General features: G+C 64.4%; 6 protein-coding genes across 11 annotated transcripts; 1 reads left to right on the top strand and 5 right to left on the bottom strand.

Annotated features, from left to right (window-relative positions):
• Positions 1-5: 5 nt before the first annotated feature.
• Positions 6-1,298, bottom strand: CDK2AP2 (cyclin dependent kinase 2 associated protein 2). The gene is made up of 4 exons (XM_066320730.1): positions 800-1,298; positions 551-651; positions 332-464; positions 6-218 (listed from the first exon to the last, which is right to left on the bottom strand). Exons 1-4 carry the CDS (start codon positions 888-890, stop codon positions 151-153), a joined length of 393 nt encoding a protein of 130 aa, XP_066176827.1. The 5' UTR covers positions 891-1,298; the 3' UTR covers positions 6-150.
• Positions 1,299-1,692: 394 nt separating this feature from the next.
• LOC136362313 (calcium-binding protein 2-like) lies at positions 1,693-4,156 on the bottom strand. Of its 4 annotated transcripts, none has more exons than XM_066320717.1 (7): positions 3,899-4,156; positions 3,287-3,448; positions 3,136-3,166; positions 2,923-3,057; positions 2,742-2,851; positions 2,516-2,663; positions 2,296-2,442 (listed from the first exon to the last, which is right to left on the bottom strand). In XM_066320717.1, exons 1-7 carry the CDS (start codon positions 4,154-4,156, stop codon positions 2,417-2,419), a joined length of 870 nt encoding a protein of 289 aa, XP_066176814.1. In that variant the 3' UTR covers positions 2,296-2,416. The 4 variants fall into 4 exon arrangements, with proteins under 4 accessions (XP_066176813.1, XP_066176814.1, XP_066176817.1 ...); XM_066320720.1 differs by lacking the exon at positions 3,899-4,156 and adding an exon at positions 3,549-3,878 and having other exon boundaries at positions 3,283-3,448; XM_066320718.1 differs by lacking the exon at positions 3,899-4,156 and adding an exon at positions 3,549-3,878.
• Positions 4,157-4,557: 401 nt separating this feature from the next.
• NDUFV1 (NADH:ubiquinone oxidoreductase core subunit V1) lies at positions 4,558-7,115 on the top strand. The gene is made up of 10 exons (XM_066320712.1): positions 4,558-4,716; positions 4,810-4,892; positions 4,977-5,147; positions 5,227-5,410; positions 5,492-5,681; positions 6,022-6,234; positions 6,303-6,469; positions 6,546-6,627; positions 6,702-6,847; positions 6,923-7,115. The coding sequence occupies exons 1-10, from the start codon at positions 4,663-4,665 to the stop codon at positions 7,004-7,006; spliced, it is 1,374 nt and encodes a 457-aa protein (XP_066176809.1). The 5' UTR covers positions 4,558-4,662; the 3' UTR covers positions 7,007-7,115.
• Positions 7,116-7,435: 320 nt separating this feature from the next.
• Positions 7,436-9,859, bottom strand: NUDT8 (nudix hydrolase 8). Of its 3 annotated transcripts, none has more exons than XM_066320722.1 (4): positions 8,964-9,859; positions 8,765-8,897; positions 7,865-7,942; positions 7,436-7,790 (listed from the first exon to the last, which is right to left on the bottom strand). In XM_066320722.1, the coding sequence occupies exons 1-4, from the start codon at positions 9,347-9,349 to the stop codon at positions 7,560-7,562; spliced, it is 828 nt and encodes a 275-aa protein (XP_066176819.1). In that variant the 5' UTR covers positions 9,350-9,859; the 3' UTR covers positions 7,436-7,559. The 3 variants fall into 3 exon arrangements, with proteins under 3 accessions (XP_066176819.1, XP_066176820.1, XP_066176821.1); XM_066320723.1 differs by having other exon boundaries at positions 7,436-7,745; XM_066320724.1 differs by lacking the exon at positions 8,765-8,897.
• A 138-nt stretch (positions 9,860-9,997) lies between these two features.
• On the bottom strand, positions 9,998-13,090 carry MTCH2 (mitochondrial carrier 2). The gene is made up of 13 exons (XM_066320721.1): positions 12,927-13,090; positions 12,755-12,839; positions 12,561-12,667; positions 12,397-12,423; positions 11,923-11,976; positions 11,785-11,842; positions 11,626-11,677; positions 11,479-11,538; positions 11,131-11,224; positions 10,967-11,014; positions 10,637-10,704; positions 10,330-10,405; positions 9,998-10,199 (listed from the first exon to the last, which is right to left on the bottom strand). Exons 1-13 carry the CDS (start codon positions 13,011-13,013, stop codon positions 10,113-10,115), a joined length of 903 nt encoding a protein of 300 aa, XP_066176818.1. The 5' UTR covers positions 13,014-13,090; the 3' UTR covers positions 9,998-10,112.
• A 382-nt stretch (positions 13,091-13,472) lies between these two features.
• Positions 13,473-17,991, bottom strand: AGBL2 (AGBL carboxypeptidase 2). The gene is given in 13 exon segments (XM_066320734.1): positions 13,473-13,906; positions 14,024-14,110; positions 14,221-14,287; positions 14,362-14,471; positions 14,563-14,660; positions 14,747-14,873; positions 14,990-15,152; positions 15,229-15,993; positions 16,070-16,220; positions 16,301-16,408; positions 16,504-16,659; positions 16,807-16,932; positions 17,020-17,991. Coding segments are annotated over 13 exon segments (2,505 nt in total). The 5' UTR covers positions 17,150-17,991; the 3' UTR covers positions 13,473-13,489.
• Positions 17,992-17,996: the final 5 nt, after the last annotated feature.

Below are 17,996 nucleotides of genomic sequence, written 5' to 3'. Positions count from 1 at the left end.
CCAAGTCCCAATATCGTCCTTTATTTATAAAAACACGCATTTATAAAGAGCGGAGACCGCGGGGAGGGGGGGGCTCGGGCAGCACGGCGGCCCCTCCGCCCCCGCCGCCACCACCGGGAGGTCCCGGGGGGTCCCGGGTGGCAGCTGCCGTTACGTGCGGGCGTTTCGCTCTGTCTCTGCCAGGCACTCCCTGACCAGCGCCCGGGCGTGGATAATCCCTGCGGGGAGAAGCACAGGGACACCTGGAATCACCCTCCAATCGCTCCCCGCGGGGCTGGGAAGCCTCGGGGGCGCGGCCTCTCGGCCGCCCGGTACCCCTCCCCGCCCCTACCCCGCTTCAGCCGCTCCATAGCGCTCTTGCTGCCGGCGTAGGTGGGCCGGATCTCCTTCCCCATCTCCTCGATGACCGAGAGCAGGTCGGTGTAGGTGCTCTGCGAGCCCTGCGCCCCGGGGGGCTTCATGGCCTGCGGGAACAGGGGGACACGCAGGGACAGAGGGGCTGAGAGCCGCCCCTGCCACGGCACCCGGCCCCATCGGCCCCGGGCCTCACCTGCACGTAGCCCATGGACGGCGGCCCGAAGTCATTGAAGAGCGGCCGGAAAGGGGCGGCGGCGCCAGGGACGGAACCAGAGGGCGACGGGACACTCGTGGCTGCGGGAAACTGAGGGTCACGGCCACACTCCCCCGGTACCTCGCTTATCCGGTACCATCCCTTCCCGGGGTACCCCTCTTCAGCCCTTCGGTCCCTCTCCGCCCCCGGCGTCCCCCGTGCCCCGCGGTAACCGTGGGGTTCTCTCACCGGCGGACGGTGCCCCGGGCCCCGGCGGGGCGGGGCTGGCGCTGGCAGCTCCGGGGGTAGCGGGGGCGGGAGCGATGGGCTTGTAGGACATCCCCGACGGCCGCCCGCCGCTCCCGGATCCCTGGAGCCCCGCGGCGGGGGTCGGCGTCCGGCCCCCGCGCTCGCCCCGCCGGTTGTATCGCCGGTGCCCGCCTCTCTTCAGCTCAGCTCGGCCCCGCTCGGCCCGGCGGGAAGCCGGGAACCGGAGCGGAGAGCGGCAGCCCCGGTTCCCGGTAGCGCTGCGCAGCCCCGGGCTGACCCGGGTCTCTCCCCCCACCGCCGCCGCCGCTCGCGGTGATGACGGAGACGCGTCACGACAGCGACGTCATCACGCCGCCGCGCGCCCGCCGGCCGGTCACCGTGGAGACACGGGGCGTCGGCCCCGCCTCCTCGGTCCCTCTTCGAGCACGTGACTTCGACGTAGACAACACCCCTCGTGGGGGGGGCGCTCGTCTCCGGGTCACGTGATCGATCGGTGCCACCACCTCGGGGGATTCGGGGGGGCACTGGGAACCGCGCCATCGGCACCGCCGCGCTGCTCCCGCCACCAAGGGACCCCGTGTCACCCCACAGCCCCGAGCCAGCGCCGGTCAGGCCGCCCCGACCCTCTGCGGGGTGAACCCCGGCCGGGATTTTGGGGGGCATCGCCGTCCCTCGTCCTGGGAGCCGGCCCCACCCGCCGGCCTTGCATTCCCCAGAGCCCTGTGCCCGCACAGGTGAAGGGCTGCCCGGGGTCCCGGCTCCCTGTGGGGCTCCCGTGAGACACAGCGGGAGTCCAGGGGTTTTGGGGGATACCAGTAGATGGCATGATCACGAATAAACCCTTTGGATACAACGTAAGACACAAAACAAAATTCTGAAGAGAGAGCTTTATAATTTCGTAAGGGCAAAATTGGCCCCAAAACTGCAGCTAGGGTAGGGAGGGTACCTACAGCGGCCCTGCCTGCAGCTGGCTGAGGCCCGTCCACTCAGTAATGCTTTATTTTTCTCCTCGAGGGTCTCCTGGCTGGGCTGTCAGGAGTCTCCCCTGTGCTGGGGGCTGCCAGAACATCCATGGGGATCTGTGCCAGCCCCGAAATGGGAGGGATGCCTCACCTTAGGCAGGTCTGGGGTAGGTGTGAGCTCAAACCACGGTGACAGGGTGGGTTATGCTGTGTAGTCTGCATTAAACATAGGGTGGGGGGAGCCTGAGGGGCTCAGTGTGGCACACAGAGTGGGAACGGAGGCTGGAGGGATGAGCAGTAGGGATGGGGCACAGCTGAAGGAGAGGAGACCACGATGGTGTGACTTTCAGGGTGAGGTCTGGGTGGGAAGGGGGATGATGCAGCGAGAGAGCAGACATGAGGGTGAGAGCAGTTGGAAGTTCGGCCAAGCCTGTGCCGAAAAGGGTCCCGACTTTGGCCCCGGTGCCTCCCACCAGAGTCAGACATCGGAGCAGCTCTGTCACCCAGCCTCACCCCATGCATGGGCACTGTTGCACCAGCACTGCCCCAGCCCCTGAAGCTGGGGGTCCATCTGTGGCCCCCTCCTCTTCGTAAGGCACGGGGGGCTTGGGTCCCGCGTTGGCACGCACCACCCTCAGCGCGACATCATCCGCACAAACTCTGCCGGGGGAAAACACACGTGGAACATCCCAGATGTTCTTGGGGGTGCTCCTGGCCCCTTCCCTGCTCCTACCTTCGAAGTCCACCAGGCCATCGCCATTGAGATCCACGTCCTTGAGGATCTCATCCACCTCCCGATAGTTGAGCTGCTGCCCCAGGAGCTTGCGCATGGCCTCCCGCAGCTCCGCCATGCTGATCTGTCCGTCCCCGTTGGTGTCAAACTACAGACAAGGTCCCGTTGCCATCGGCCACCTCTGGCATGCTGGCAGCCTACCAATCTGTCCCCACCGTCCCCGTACCTCACGGAAGGCGTCACGCAGCTCCTTGATCCCAATCATATCTGCTGTCTCCGCCAGCATCTTGGGGCCCATCAGCTCCACGAAATCATCAAAATCCACTTTGCCCCCGGCTGCAGCAGGAGAGGGGTGTCAGCAGGGCATGGGGCAGGGATTGATGGGGACCTGCTGCCCCACCACATACTGATCTGCTGAGATAGCTCGATGAGCTCCATCTCCGTGGGCATGTATCCCATGGTCCGCATGCACTCGCCCAGGTCCTTGTAGCTGATATAGCCATCGTGGTCCTTGTCGAACTCCCGGAATGCCTGCTTCAGCTCTGGGGACACCGCAGCATCACCACCAGCACCCTGGCACCCCCACCCACCCGAGCAGGACCCACTCCCCAGCGCCTCACCTTCAATCTCCTCGGGCCGCAGCTCCCGGTCCTGGGGAAGAGAAAACGGGAAGAGACGAAGGAGGGGTCCTACTCCCAGGGATCCCACAGGGATTCTGCCCTAAGCCCCCAGGGAGCACAGGCAGCACACGGGGAGGGGACAGTCGCGTACCCGTTGAGTGATGGCGATGCTCTGCCGCAGGAAGATGCAGGCCGGCCCCACCAGCCCCTGCAGCACCGAGTATCCCTGCATCGGGGGGGTCTGTGCCGCGTCCAGCACATCCTCGGGGTCCGCTGTGCCGGAGCCTGGAGCGCCCGAGCGTGGCTTCCCATCCTGCGGGTGGAGCAGGCGTCAGCGGCGAGGGGGAGCCAAGCAGGGACCCCCTCCTCCTCCTCCTCCCGCTGCCCCACGGTGTATCACAGCCCTGCTGTACCTTGGGGAGCCGACGCTCAGGGGTCTTGGTGCAGTTGCCCATGGCTGGGGGCTGCCCCCGCGCCGCAGGACATGCCTGGCCCCGGGGGGGGCTGGCTGGCGCAGACCGTGGGGCTGCCACCGGGGATTTGAGGTTTTTATGGAATATCAGGGGATATGCAGGGCAGGCGCGCGGGGGGGTGGTGGGTGCCGCGCCCGCGTGCATAATCCTCCGGATTATTCCCTGCTCGGCCGCCCTGCTCCAGATGTGGGCAGCTGCCCAGCTGTTCCCCAGTCCCGCAGCCTCCCTGCGAGGGCACGCAGGATCCCCGGCACCCACTGTGCCCTGGCCCTGTCCTTGCCGCAGGTTACCTGCCCAAAAGCGGGCCGCGGCCGGGGCCCCGGCTCTTCGGCAGCCCGGTGACGTTCCATGGGAGACGCACCACTACGGCTTGATCTCCCTCGGCTCCCCGCAGTGCCGGCGGTGCCGGGACGCCTGAGCCGGGGGGCCGGGCGGGAGCCGCGGGCACCCCTCCGGCCGGGGCCGTGGTGCCGGGGGGTGCCCCGGCAGGTGGGAGGCGCGGGGCTGCCGGTGCCGCGCCGCTGCGGCCCGCGGAAGAGGAAGAACATTTCGCCCGTTCCTGCTCCTGCTCCTTCTCCCCACGACTGGGACCAAGCAGGATGAAACCAGATCGCCCCGAACCTGCGCTCGCCCCTCGCAGGGACGAGGCCACCGCTATCCCCGGGACCCGCCGTGTCGCCCAGGAGATCGGGTGGAGCGCAGCGACCCCCCGGGGCGCTGGGGGGGGGGAGATCGGGGCGCCCCGGGGGGCTCCGGGGGCAGCGGACGGAGGGCTCCGGTTTCAGCGCCGAAACCCGACCCGGGCCCGGATGCGGGGCACGTGCCGGCGCGCCGCCAGCGAGGCCACGCCCCCTCTGGGGCCAAGAGCCCGCCTTGTAAAAGCGCCCCCTGCTCTGGCCCCGCCCCTTCGCATGGTCACGCCCCCAAACCGACCCGGGTCCGGCCTGTCTCGCTGACGTCACTGCCGCGCCGCCGGCGCTCGCCCTGACGTCACCGCGGGGGCGGCTGAAGGTGACGGTGGTCGGCCCTGGTCCCGGTGCCGGTGGCCCCCGCCATGGCCGGCAGGCAGCTGCTGGCGCTACGGCGCCTGCCCGCCGCCTCCTTCTCGGTGAGCGGGGACGGGGCGGGGAGTTCCGGGACCATGTGGGACGGGTCCCAGTGTTCCCGGTGTTCCTGGTGCTGAATCCGTGTGTTCCCGCAGACGGCGCCCAAGAAGACGCAGTTCGGGTCGCTGCGGGATGAGGACCGGATCTTCACCAACCTCTACGGGCGGCACGACTGGCGGTGAGTATCGGGAGCAGCATGGGCAGTGCCGGTGCCCCGTGCTCGGTGCCCTGTGCTCGATGTCACCGTGCCCGGTGCCCGCAGGCTGCAGGGCGCGCTGCGCCGCGGCGACTGGTACAAGACGAAGGAGATTCTGCTCAAGGGCGTGGATTGGATCCTCGGCGAGATCAAGACCTCGGGGCTGCGGGGCCGCGGCGGCGCCGGCTTCCCCACCGGGCTCAAGTGGAGCTTCATGAACAAACCCCCGGATGGAAGGTGAGAGCGGGACCGGCCACAGCTCCGGTACCGCGGCCCGGCCCTGCGGGGAGCACCCCCTGATGTGAGCTGCCCGCAGACCCAAGTACCTGGTGGTGAACGCAGACGAGGGCGAGCCCGGCACCTGCAAGGACAGGGAGATCATGCGGCACGACCCGCACAAGCTGCTGGAGGGCTGCCTGGTGGCGGGCCGGGCCATGGGGGCCCGCGCCGCCTACATCTACATCCGCGGGGAGTTCTACAATGAAGCCTCCAACCTGCAGGTGGGGGGAGTGCCCCAGAGCCACCCCACAGCCCCAGCGTCGCTCAGGGCGCTCCTGGGCTCACCACGTGCCCCACTGCAGGTGGCCATCCGTGAGGCGTACGAGGCCGGGCTGCTGGGCGGCGACGCCTGCGGGTCGGGATACGCCTTTGACGTGTTCGTGGTGCGTGGTGCCGGTGCCTACATCTGCGGGGAGGAGACGGCGCTCATCGAGTCCATCGAGGGCAAGCAGGGGAAGCCCCGCCTGAAGCCCCCCTTCCCTGCTGACGTGGGTACGGTCCCACAGCTCTGTCCTGAGTTCTCAGTTGCCACCCCAAAGCAGTTGTCTCCAGGACACCGTCCTGCTTCAAGGACAGCACCACAGCCAACGTCATGTCCCTTGACAGCTCCCACTGTTTCATAGAATAGCATGGGTTGTAGGGGACCTGAAAAGACCGTCTCATTCCCCCCTGTTTCCATGGGCCATATACCACAATCCCAGGTTGCTCCAAGCCCTGTTGAACCTGGCCTTGGATATTTCCAGGGATGGAGCAGCCACAGCATCTTTGGGCCACTTGTGCCAGGGCATCACCACCCTCACAGGAAGGATTTTTTTCCCTGATGTTTTCCCAGGTGTGTTTGGCTGCCCCACCACAGTGGCCAACGTGGAGACAGTGTCGGTGGCCCCCACCATCTGCCGGCGTGGCGGCGCCTGGTTCGCCAGCTTTGGCCGGGAGCGGAATTCCGGCACCAAGCTCTTCAACATCTCGGGGCACGTCAACACGCCCTGCACAGTGGAGGAGGAGATGTCGGTGCCACTGAAGGAGCTCATTGAGAAACACGCCGGTGAGTGCTGCAGCTGAGCCAGGCCGGCGCAGGGCTGGAGCTGCCTGTCCTGACCCTCCTCTTTGCAGGAGGTGTCCGCGGGGGCTGGGACAACCTGCTGGCCGTCATCCCGGGGGGCTCCTCCACGCCGCTGCTGCCCAAGTCCGTGTGTGAGACGGTGCTGATGGACTTCGATTCCCTGGTGCAGGCACAGAGCGGGCTGGGCACAGCTGCTGTCATCGTCATGGATAAATCGGTAAGGGATGCGCTCTCCCCTGACTCCTCCAGCCATGGTGGGACCCTCACCTTCCTCACTCTCCCTCTCTTCCCAGACCGACATCATCAAAGCCATCGCGCGCCTGATCGAGTTCTACAAGCACGAGAGCTGTGGGCAGTGCACCCCGTGCCGGGAAGGTGAGCAGGAGGCTGTGGTGAGGGGCTGCCGAGTGGGACACTGCAGGGACCCATCCCCATCCCAATTCCCACAGGCGTGGACTGGATGAACAAGGTGATGGCGCGGTTCGTGCGGGGTGACGCACAGGCCGCCGAGATCGACGCGCTCTGGGAGATCAGCAAGCAGATCGAGGGACACACCATCTGCGCCCTGGGCGATGGCGCAGCCTGGCCTGTGCAGGTGAGGGGCCCCGAGGGCTTGGAGGGGCCAGCAGCCTTCCCCCACTCCATTAACCAACTCCCCTGCTCCATACAGGGCCTCATCCGCCACTTCCGCCCTGAGCTGGAGGAGAGGATGCGGCGCTACAGTGAGGCCAAAGCCCGAGTGGCGTCGGCATAAGGATTCACCACCACACCTCCCTTCTCCTGCTTGGAACGGGTTTCTGGGGTGCTGCCAGCACTCAGAGGGTTCCCCAGAGGGTCCTCAATAAATGCTGCTGTGCTCCCAGGCTCTGCTGTGGACATCAAATTGTAGGAATGGACCAGTGGGACAGAGCGCCTCGGGGTCCTTGCTGCCCATGGAGCAGGAGATCCCTGGGAATCATGGGGTGACACAGCCAGGGCCTGGATATCCCAGAGAGGAGATTGTGGATTTCCATGAGGCTGGAGGTGGGGGCAGAGGCAATGGCTGTAGGGTATTAACAGACACAGTCTCCTCCTCAGGGACCCCACACTCCCTGTCCCCACCACAGTGGCACCAGGACTCCTCCTCCTGTGCCCATGCCAAGGGACAGCTGTCCTGGCCCCATTCCACAACTCAGAGCCCAGGGCAGTTCCAAACATGGCTTTTACTGAATCACAGTGTGCAACATCACTGCTGGGCTCAGAGCCATCTCCCCTGTGCACGGGTTGAGAACCGAGGCACGAGGACCCCACAGCCACTCCCTCCCTGCTCAGGCTGAGGCCTTCTGGGGAGGCACGTGGGTCTTCCTGCGGTAGCAGCTGGGCAGCAGCAGCTCCAGGGTCAGCTCGGTGATGATGGCCGTGAGCCCCCACACCTTGTGGGGGCCGTTGAGGAACACGGGCAAGGTGTATCCATAGCCGCTGGCCGTGCGGAAGTGGGTGTAGCCCTGGTTCTCCTTGCGGAGCAGGTGAGCCAGGGGCAGGGTGAACACCTCCTCCACCTGTCAGCACAGACCACAGTGAGCAGGACCAGCTGCCACGGGAAGGGGAGCAGGCCTGGGGAGGAGTCACTCACCTCGTCAGGGTTGGGGTTCAGTGTCAAGGCTTCCAGCGGCCCCAGGTTGGCCACGACAGGCGCCACAGTCATTCCATGCTGGAAAGCGTGTCAGCAAGGGACAGGATGACACCCCGTCCCCAAAGTGCCTGTGCCTTGACCCCCCTGCACTCAGTGCAGGTACCCACCATGTGTGCCACTCTCTCACCAATGCCACTGCCTTGCTTTCTGTCACCTTGAATCCTCAGAACTTGTCACCCGTGTCCTTGCTGACCTATCCCTGTCACCTGTAACCCTTTACCTGTGTCCCTGTCACACCAAATCCACCACCCTCATCCCTGTTGTCCTGTCCCTGTCACCCAGAATCCCCATTACCTGTAACACCTATCACCTGTGTCTGGACCCCCTGAGTCTGTCACATGACCCTGATATAGGTCCCTGTCACCCATGACCCTGCTGCCTTTTTCCTGTCATTCCAATCCTCTGCTGCCTGCAACCCCCCTTACCTGTGTTCCTGTCCCCGTGGACCTGTCACCTGCACCCTGTCACCTATCTCCCTGTTGCCTTGTCCCTGTCACCCAGAACCCTTACTCAGTCACCCGTGTCCCTGCTGCTTTGTCTCTGTCAACTGAACCCCTTTTCCATGTTACTGTGGCCTTGTTCCTGTCACCCCTTGTTCCTATCACCAAACCCCCTGTCACCTGTGCCTCTGTCACCCCAAACCCAGCACACCAGAACCCTTGTCCCCGTCACCCATGACCCTGCTGCCTCACCCCTGTCACCCATGACCCTGCCGCCTTCCCTGTCACCTTGACCCCATTCCCGTGTCCTTGCCACCAGCCCTTTTGCTCTTGTCCCCGCACGCCCTTGTCCCCGCACGCCCTTGTCCCCGCGCCTCCAAGCCCCGCCGATCCCCGGTACCCGGTCGGGCAGCGTCCGAAGCTGTCCCCAGACGCTGGCGGGAGCCACCGCCACCCCCAGCTCCTCCCGCGTCTCGCGCAGAGCCGTGGCCACCGCGTCCCCGTCCGCCGGGTCCCGCCGCCCACCGGGGAAGCTGCGGGAGGGATCGGTGGGGGGTCAGGGCCGGCCCGGCCCCGGTGCCCGCTCCCCCCGCCGGTACCTGACGTCGCCGCTGTGGGGGCCGGCGAGGCGGCGGGAGCGAAGCGTGAAGAGCAGCGCGGGGCGGCCGCGCACCGAGCACAGCGGCACCAGCACCGCGGCCGCCGCCGCCGCGCCCCCCGCGCCCGCCGCCGCCAGCCGCGCCCGGCACCGCCGCTCGCTGCCGCCGCTCAGCACATCCCCGGCGTCCCCGGTATCGCCCCCACCGCCCGGGCCCGCCATGGCGCCGGCACGGGGCGGGGAGGAGCAGCAAGAGAGGAGGAACCGGTAGCGAGGCACCGGCACCGCCCCCGGCACCGAGCCCGCCCCCGCCGCGGCCCTTCCGTCCCGGGGGTGCGACAGCCTCCGGCCCCTGCCGGGTACCAAACCACCTGGCAGCTTGGCCATGACCCGCAGGTGTGCGACAGCCGCCGCCAGCTGTGTGACCCATGTCCCACCTTTGCAATGTCCCTGCCAAGTGTGCAAGTCCTGCTCCAGCCGTGCAACAGCCCCCACCAGGTGTGCAACAACTCCTGCTAGGTGTGAGAACTACCTTCCAGCTTTGCAACGACCTTCTGCCTCTGCCGGCTGTGCAAGTCCTGCTCCAGCCGGGCTAAAGCCCTCATCATGTGTGCAGCAGCCCCTGCCAGGTGTGCCATAACCTCCCCCAGGTGCGTCCCTCTTGCCCCAGGTGTGTGACAGTCCCTGCCAGCTGTGTGACCCCACCCCCAGCTCTACACATCCTCTGGGTGTGCAAACCTCTGGCCAGGTGTGCAATGCTCATCTCTGTCCCCTCCACGGGCCTTGCAAGGACCCTTCCATGAATCCAACAACCCCTTCCAGGCACACATTCCCCCCAGTTCTGACAGCCCCCAGGCGCCACTGGCACTCTGTGTCACAATGTGCCTGGGGTTGTCAGGGAATTTCCCCTGTGGAAACAGCCTCAACAGTGTCCAAGTTTGGGAAAAGGCTCCTGGATAAATCAGGGAATCCTGGTGACTGGCTAGCCCCTCTTCCCAGGAGACCCCCATGGACAGAGACTCTCACACCTGCACCTTCAGCTCTCAGCAGGAAATGATTTTTAAAAAACTGTATAGAAATCATCACTCTCCATGATTCTTTGCTTCCAGAGCCTGGCATTGGCTCCACAATCCCACTCCCATCTCCGGAATCAGCGGAACCTCCGTTCCTCCCACACATATCGCTTCCCTGCTGGAACCTTGCGGAAGAACAGGCTGTTCCCTCGGCTCATGTTGCCCTGGAAAGGGAAAATGACCATGAAGGGGCCACACAAGGTCCAGGGTGGCCTCTCCAAACCCCATGGGGCTCCCACCTGGCTCCCCTCCGTGTCCTGGTGTATGCCAGTGCATCCCAGCTTCACCACTTACCTCCCTGTGCAGCTGGCACCAGCAATCCAGCCAAGAGGAGTAGGTGGGTGCATAGGGAAGGAGACCCCCGGCCAACCTGGGGAAGGGAGGTAAGACCCATCAGGAATTACACACTCAGGAATGACCCATTCCCTCTGTGGCTCCACACTGGGTGGAACCCCAAAATGACCCTTTCCCACTCCAAGCAAGGAGGGATCAACCTTGTGGAGCACTGGAAGCACCTTTCCATCAGGGAATTTCAGAAAAGTGGTTCCAGGAGCTGATCTGGGGCAGAGGGACACAGGTGTCAGTGGGATTAGGGACTCACCCGCAGTTGTTCACAGCCATCAGGTTGGAGACCAGGACGAAGGGGTAAGTCAGCATGCTGGCAAAGAACTGTAGGAGAAGTGGCAATTGGTGGGATGTTCCCTCTTCTCTCCATATGGGGAGAACCCCTGGGAGTTTCACCCCAGGGAGGGAGCCCACTCCTGCCCACACCTCCACAGGGTTACATGTGTCCTTCATGGAGCATCCCCTGGCCTGTGGGCCAATCCAGCTGATCCCAGCCTGCTCCATCCCCACCCTGGCAGCCACAGGATTCTGGGAACACACCACTCCCTAGGAAAAGGATCCACTTTCTGCCTGTGGCTGTACTCACCCCAGTGACTGCCTGGGAGTAGCTCTTCATCTCAGCCATGGTGGAGACCTAAAGGAGGAGCAACAGCACCTGAATCCCCCCAAAACAGGGCCATGGCTCCCAAAATACCCCTGCAGCTGCCCCCAGTCAGCTCCAGGCACCCGGGATCCCAGAGCGGAGCCTACCCCATTCTCCAGCGCGTACGTGTTGATGAGGTAGGCCAGCATGTTGCACAGCCACAGGGAGAGGATGTCCCCGAGGAGCCGCGGTATGAGGCCGCTGCAAGGGAAGAAACAGTGGGAATGTCGGCTGAGGCTTGGGATCCGACTGTGCAGAGAGCTGGGAACAGCTGGTTTGGGATAGGGGGCAGCTGTTCCCACAGGAGATCAGGGAACAGCCACCCCTGGGAGCAGGGGTGCTCGGGTGAGTGATCTGGAGCTGCTGCAGGGATTCAAGATACTCCCAAGAAGGCCTTGGGACCTTCACACGGACATCACCCCCACCGTGCCCCTCCCTGCCTTCCCGGCACTCACGCAAAGAATCCCAGGATTCCCTCTTCCCGGTAGATTGTGGCGAAGGCGCTTAGTGTCCCACTGGGATAGGAGAAAAAAGGAAAGATAACATCAGGGGGATCCCAGGATCCCAAGCCTCCCGGAGCACCCCGAGCCCGCAGGCCATACCTGTACTTGGTCTCACGGCCGATGAACTGCACCATGCAGCGCAGGGTGATCACTGCAGGGACACGGGAATGACACAGGAGTGACACAGGAGTGACATGAGAGTGAGAGGAGGCACCTGGCACTGCTCCCCCCGGTCCCCTGGGATGGGGGGGCACCTACCATGGAAGGGGTGGGTGATGAGGGTGGCGGCGGAGCGGGCGACCATTTCCCGGGAAGTCTGGGAACAAAGGAAGCGTCACCAGGAGGGGACAGGGATGTGACATCCCACTGCCTTCCTCCCCTCCTCCTGCTCCTCACCTCCTTGAGCACCTGCTCCAGCGAGGACACCTGCTCCTTCTTGCTGGCTCCAGACTGGAGGGGCAAAGAGGAGTCAGGTGGGAACAGCTGCCCGGAGAGGGGACATTGTCCCCAGGGGGACAGAAGCTCCTGGCCCACCAGAGTGCTCTGGATGCAGGGCTGGGGCTATCCAAAGCCGGGGGTGTGGGGAGGGAGAGAGGGAATAGAGAAAGGAGGGAAGGAGGGGAGGAAAGGACGGAGGAAAATAAAGGGAAAAAGAAGGAGGGAAGGAATGGAGAAGGAAAATGGAGAGAACAGAATGAAGGAAAGAGGGAAGGAGAGAGAGAAGAGGAGGAGGGAAAGAAGAAGAGAAGGAGAAAAAGGAGAAAGGAATGAGGGAAAGAAGAAGAGAAAGAAAGAAGGTAGGAATAGAAGAACGGAGAAATAGAAAGAGGGAGAAAGGAGGAGAGGGAAGGGAAGGATCTCTGCACCCACCTCAGCCTGCTCGGCCTCCTGATACCGCTGTGGAGCAAAGGGCAGAGTCAGTGCAGGGTCACCACTTCCCGGGGAGCCAGAAAGCCCCGGTGTCCCCCTCTCCCAGCGGCAGAACCGCCAGTTCCCGCAGCGCCCCGGGCCCGACGCCCCGCCCGTGCCGGTACCTGCAGCACTTTGCTGTGCACCACGGTGCCGATGGCGCTGGAGCAGAGGCGGGGGGCGAGGCCTTTGAAGAGTCCCGCTCTCCCGTCCACCTTTACGATGTGCTTGGCTGGGGACAGCGGGGACCGTCAGCCCCGGGGCGACCCCACGGCGGCACCGGGACGGCGCCGGGGCGGCCCCACCGGGGCGGACTCACCGTAAGAGAAGAGGCCGGGCAGTTGGTATACCTGGCGGCCGAAGATGTTCCTCCCCAGAGTGGGCGGCAGCGGCTCGTAGCCCACCTGCAGCGGAGACGAGCAGGCTGTACCCCTCAAGCGGCCGATACCGAGCCCAGTACCTCCTCTCAGCCCTGCCATTCCCGCCCTTACCTGCACCAACACCTTCACGTACATAAGCGGCTGCGAGAGCACGGTGAGCCCCGAGCCCAGCAGCACCTGCGAAGCGGCGTCCGCCATGGTGCCGCCCCGGCGTCACGGCACAGAAGGACACGGCCACGGCTGCCGCCGCTTCCGCTTCCGCCTCCCCGGTAATTCCGGCGCCGCCGTGACGCGCTTCCGGCCGCTGGGGGGCGCTCTGGGAGCGCAGCAGCTGCCATGGAAACGCCCGGCGGCGCCGCTGGGCTGTTGCCATGGCAACGGGGCCTGCGGGACTGGGGACACCCACGGGGCCTGTGGGGCACGGTGGGCACAGCGGGGACAGCGCGATGACAAGGCTGAGGAGACTCCAGGGTGGCAGAGACACCACATGCCTAGAGCCCAAGGTGACACCATGGTGGCAGGCCCCAAGGTAACGCCACAGGCATAGGCGGATGCCATGGGGGTTCGGGGTTGGGCGCCAGCAAGACTATCCGGGCCGGGGACAAGGGGACCCCTGAGGGGACATCACAATGCGAACACGCAGCACCAGCACAGACATGGAGGTGGCAGCATCTTTACTGCCGAGCACAGGCACTGCAGCGTGAGGCCACTGCAGGCACAGTGAGCGGGCGTGTCCTGTCCCTGGGCCGGCGCCTGTCCCGCTGCCTGGATGGCCCCAAGATCGGTCCCACGGCTGGATCCCGGGAATAGTCACTGGTGGCACCACGGTGGCAGGGGCTCAGTGGTGGCTTGCGGTGTGTCACAGCACTTGTGCCGCTGTCCAGCTGATGCCTTCCCATGGTGGCACAGTGACCATTCCCTGCTTCACGTGGCCTGGGAAGGGCCACTCCAGAGCCAGCTCCAGACACCCTGCCATTCCCTGCTCCAGCTGCCCTGGGAAAGGTGACACTGGAGCTGGCTCTGGGCTTCTCTCCCACACTGCCACCTCCACTGTGGACGCCAGGAAGAACTTGATGCCTGCGGGTCCCAGCCTGGGGGGCAGAGGAAAGGGGTCAGGCCCACTTGAGAGGGGGACAGCACTGGGGACAAGAGTCCCTGCAGAACTGTCCTCTCGGCGCCTGGATGGACTGTAGTGGCTCCAGGCTCACTGGGATGCTGGTCTGGCTCTGGTGTGTTTGGCGCAGGGCATTCCTTGCTCTCCGTCTCCACAGCCGCTTCCTCCTGCGTGGCTCCATCTATACTGGGTGGTAAAAGTGGCACTGGGACATCTGCACCCTCTGTCGCCTTGTTCCACCCTGACTCTGCATCTCTCCCACCTTAAAATCACTGGCACATGGGGACTCACCGGCCAGCTGGGGTTGTGGAAGTCATCTGGGATCCCATCGGACACAGAGCTGTCAGACCCACTGGTGCTGCAGAGGGAAAGAACCATCTGCAGCCCCTAGTGGCACCACGGGGTGACATGGGGTGACAGGGGATGACATACCTGGACTCAAGCTCTGAGGGGGACACATCGCTCCAGCTGCCTCCAGAGCCAGGTTCACCACCCATCTGCTGCTGCAGCAGCGCATCCACCTCCACCAGGCACTGCTGGAACTGTGGGACAGTGCCGGTGTCACGGTGTCACCGTGGTCCTGCAGCACCAGGGGACCACCCAGGGGGCACCCTGGGCCAGGTTCAAGCCCACCTTGGCAGGGGCAGGGTCACAGAAATCAAGCAGAGTGTCACAGAGGAGGCGGCCCAGTGACTCCAGGTCCTCCACACTGAAGTGGGAGCTCTTCCCACCTGGAGGGGACAGGGAAAAGGAAACAAGCTCCCCAACCCAGGACCATCCCCCTGGCACCATCCCCGTGGCTGTGGCAGCCCCTCACCCAGCGTGGAGCCACTGAAAGCCACCTCCAGGGTGTAGCTGTGGGAGACGCCCAGGCGCCACATGGAGACCCGGCCTGTCCCCTCTTTGCTCTTCTGCACCTGGAACTTGCAGCTGGAGAAAGAGAACTGGGGGCCCCAGGGTCAGAGGGGTCCCAACCCCACAGGGACAGCTTGGGAAGCGGCATAGTGGCTGCATTCCCACTGTCACCCCGACACGTGGCTCTGAGGCATCCATGTCCCACCTTGCCAGGGGCGTTTTTGCTCAGCATCAGGGGGAACACGCGCTGGCGCAGCCGTGTCCCGGTGCTGTCCCTGCCGGCATCGCAACCATACATGAAGACGTTGTTCTTCCGGCTGTGCCCGTGGAAGTCACAGTACAGCACCACTTCCCGCTCTGCCAGCACCCTGCGTGTATCAGGATATGCCACCAGCACTGCCATAGGAGCGGCCCCATCCCACTGGCTCCCCAAGCCCACCTCACCTCTGGACCATGGCCTGCAGGTGCCACACACCAGGGAAGGAGCCGGGAAGCGCCATCCCGTAGGCCCTGTTGGGATCCCGCCCTGCCAGGGAGCAGCGGGAGTTGCCCACCACCACCCCGTCGGGGTTGAGCATCGGCACCACCTTGAAGACAAAGAGGCGGCGCAGGAGCTGCGCATCCTCATGGGCACTCAGCAGGAAATCGAGGAATCCCCTCATGGCCCAGGAGCCACTGCTCTCCCCAGGGTGCACACGGGCGCTCACCACCACCACCCGCTTGCCGGCTGTGCCGCCCGGGCTGGTGATGGTCAGCAGGTACACGGTGTTGCCAGCCAGGCTGCGGCACAGCGCCTGCACCCTGCAGTACCGTGAGCGCGCCGGGTCGGCCGCCAGCACACGCAGATAGTGCTGCAGATCCGAGTAGGTGTAGGGGTAGCAGGCGGCAAAGAAGCAGGTGTCGTTGTCGTGAGGGAAGCGCACCGTCCAGCTGAGCCGGAACATCGGCGGCTCCCCCGTGCTGCCACGGTAGTAGCAGATGTTGGTCCCGACCCGGCGCCAGCCTATGCCATGGCTCTGGGCATCGCGCTGGGAGTAGAGCAGTGGCTGCAGGCCCTGGCCATAGAGGCTCTTGGGCTTGGCCATGTTGGCGATGGTGAAGCGATAGAGCGGCTCCTGCCGCGTGTTTTGGACACGGAAGTAGAACCACTGTGTGTGTTTGGCCGTGTACAGGTCCGGCCGCAGCATCAGCAGATACTCATAGGGTCCTCTGTGTGGAGGGAAGGGCCATGCTCTGCATCTGGGCCTGACATGAGCAGCCCCATGCCCCTTGGCATCTCTCTTACACCTTGATGGCCTTCTGGAGGTTCCCACTCTCAAAGCGGGACTCGAAGAGCAGCGTGGTGTCCTGGGGACCCTCCAAGGGGGCTGCTGGCGAGGAGAGTGGCCCTGGGGCTCCCCCAACCCGAGCACGGATAAAGCAGGAGCCTTGGAGTGCTGTGGGGGAAAAGCAGGGACAGTGGTGGTGGTCTGGGGAAAGCAGAGGCACTCCAGGGTGCTGCCCTGTGCTCCATTACCTGGGCTGGAGTCGTAGACAATGGTGCCCTGCTCCTCACCAACGGTGTACAGGGCCTGCTCTGGACCCATGGGTGGGCAAAAGGGCTCCGGTTTGGGGGGGACCCACTCTGGGAGAGGAGGGGACACAGAGATAAATGGCATACACACAGCAGGGGTCTGACGCAGGGGGGGAGGTGGAGGCACAGCTGAAGCATCCCCTCACCAATGTGCTCAATCGTCTCCTGGATGACTTCACACTCCACAGGCCAGCGGGGAGGTGAGAGGGAGAATGGAGCCTGTGTTTCTCCTGGAGACCATCAGGGCTGCATTGAGGGAGCTGGCCTGCCCTGGTGGGGGTTCTGCCCCACCACCTCGGGGGCTGCAAGACCACCGTGAGGGGCTGGTGGTCTCCCATGTAGTTAGGGTAGGGGCATCCCCCAAAACCAAGGCAGGGACAGAGAGAGGCCCTCCCACCATGTTTGCTGTGCTGGGAGGATGCTGTGAGGGGCTGCAGGGTCTCACTCACGGTTTTGCTCGTGCCCAGGACCTTGCTGCCAGCCAGGGCCGGTGTTGCCCATGGTGAATGCCTTGGGTTGCTGCCCGGAAGGCTTCCCCAAGCACAAGGCAGTCTCTTCGCTGCCCGTCGTTTTGTCTTGGGGAGAACAGCGCTGCAGCCAGGGGGCAGGAGGGGACACGGCTCAGGAACAGGAGGGGACACCGCAGAGCGGCCAGGGCTCACCTCGGAAGTAGCCATAGAAGCGCAGGTGGGCGCGGATGAAGCTGTCATAGGGCTTCAGGAATTGTCTCCCAGCAAACCCCCCCGGAGCCCCCTGCCCTCTCTGGGCAGCACAGCGCCCCACGGGCTCCATGCTTGTGAGAGCTCTGGGACACCCAGAACAGCAGCGTCACTGCCAGGGCTCGGCTGGCATGTGGTTGCTGAGCTACAGGGAGGAACAGGGCGGTCCTGGAGCAGAGCTGGGAAAGGCGCCAGAGGGATTTCAGAGTTGTTAAGGTTGGGAAAGACTTCCAGGGTCATTTGAGCCCAACCTGAGACCAATCCCCATCTTGTCACCCAGACCAGAGCACTGAGCACATTCCTTGGACACCTCCAGGGCTGGGGGCTTCACTACTTTCCTGAGCCACCTCTTCCAATGCCTGACACCCTTTCTATGAAGAAATTCCTCCTCATATACAACCTCAAAATTCCCCTGGCAGAGCTTCAGGCTGTTTTCTTTTGTCCCATCCCTTGTTCCCTGGCAGCAGAGCCTGACACACCCCCTGGCTGCACCCTCCTGTCAGAAGTTGTGGAGCGCCAGAAGGTCCCCCCCAAGCCTCCTCTTCTCCAAGCTGAGCACCCCCAGCTCCTCCTGGTGCTCCAGACCCTTCCCCTGCTCCATTCCCTTCCTTGGATAGCCCCTCTCATGCCATGAGGGCTCCAGAGTTCTGGCCCCAGGGCTGGAGGTGGCTCAGCAGTGCCAGAACACGGGGACAGGCCTGTGGCCGCACCAATGCTGGGACAGCCCAGGTGCCGTTGGCCTTTCACCCACCTGGGCTCACATTCAGCTGCTCTCACCAGCACCCCCAGGGGCCTTCCCAGCTTTCCAGCCTCTCCTACCCCAGCCTGGAGCATTCCACAACATTTGTGTGACTGAAGTGGCACTTCACCTTTACCCTCACACCTTCAGCCTCAGCCCTTCAATACAGCCCATCCAATTT

This window comes from Sylvia atricapilla, chromosome 6 (assembly GCF_009819655.1).
Source record: "Sylvia atricapilla isolate bSylAtr1 chromosome 6, bSylAtr1.pri, whole genome shotgun sequence".
In the NCBI taxonomy this organism is placed as follows: domain Eukaryota; kingdom Metazoa; phylum Chordata; class Aves; order Passeriformes; family Sylviidae; genus Sylvia; species Sylvia atricapilla.
Note: the sequence above shows the minus strand (reverse complement) of the source record. Positions and strands in the feature narration are given on the sequence as shown.

Excerpts from the sequence above, each read along its gene's own strand:
- CDK2AP2 (XM_066320730.1), bottom strand. The coding sequence starts at position 890 with ATGTCCTACAAGCCCATCGCTCCCGCCCCCGCTACCCCCGGAGCTGCC. Across the intron at positions 465-550 it reads CGTCCATGGGCTACGTGCAG|GCCATGAAGCCCCCCGGGGC; the intron begins GTGAGGCCCGGG and ends CTGTTCCCGCAG. Across the intron at positions 219-331 it reads TATGGAGCGGCTGAAGCGGG|GGATTATCCACGCCCGGGCG; the intron begins GTAGGGGCGGGG and ends TTCTCCCCGCAG.
- LOC136362313 (XM_066320716.1), bottom strand. The coding sequence starts at position 3,752 with ATGCACGCGGGCGCGGCACCCACCACCCCCCCGCGCGCCTGCCCTGCA. Across the intron at positions 3,058-3,135 it reads GCGGCCCGAGGAGATTGAAG|AGCTGAAGCAGGCATTCCGG; the intron begins GTGAGGCGCTGG and ends CGGTGTCCCCAG. Across the intron at positions 2,852-2,922 it reads CGAGCTATCTCAGCAGATCA|CCGGGGGCAAAGTGGATTTT; the intron begins GTATGTGGTGGG and ends CTCCTGCTGCAG.
- NDUFV1 (XM_066320712.1), top strand. The coding sequence starts at position 4,663 with ATGGCCGGCAGGCAGCTGCTGGCGCTACGGCGCCTGCCCGCCGCCTCC. Across the intron at positions 5,411-5,491 it reads ATGAAGCCTCCAACCTGCAG|GTGGCCATCCGTGAGGCGTA; the intron begins GTGGGGGGAGTG and ends GCCCCACTGCAG. Across the intron at positions 6,470-6,545 it reads TCATCGTCATGGATAAATCG|ACCGACATCATCAAAGCCAT; the intron begins GTAAGGGATGCG and ends CTCTCTTCCCAG.
- NUDT8 (XM_066320722.1), bottom strand. The coding sequence starts at position 9,349 with ATGGCCAAGCTGCCAGGTGGTTTGGTACCCGGCAGGGGCCGGAGGCTG. Across the intron at positions 7,943-8,764 it reads TTCGGACGCTGCCCGACCGG|CATGGAATGACTGTGGCGCC; the intron begins GTACCGGGGATC and ends CACGCTTTCCAG. Across the intron at positions 7,791-7,864 it reads TGAACCCCAACCCTGACGAG|GTGGAGGAGGTGTTCACCCT; the intron begins GTGAGTGACTCC and ends CTGTGCTGACAG.
- MTCH2 (XM_066320721.1), bottom strand. The coding sequence starts at position 13,013 with ATGGCGGACGCCGCTTCGCAGGTGCTGCTGGGCTCGGGGCTCACCGTG. Across the intron at positions 11,539-11,625 it reads GGCCGTGAGACCAAGTACAG|TGGGACACTAAGCGCCTTCG; the intron begins GTATGGCCTGCG and ends CTCCTATCCCAG. Across the intron at positions 10,200-10,329 it reads GGTGCCAGCTGCACAGGGAG|GGCAACATGAGCCGAGGGAA; the intron begins GTAAGTGGTGAA and ends TTCCCTTTCCAG.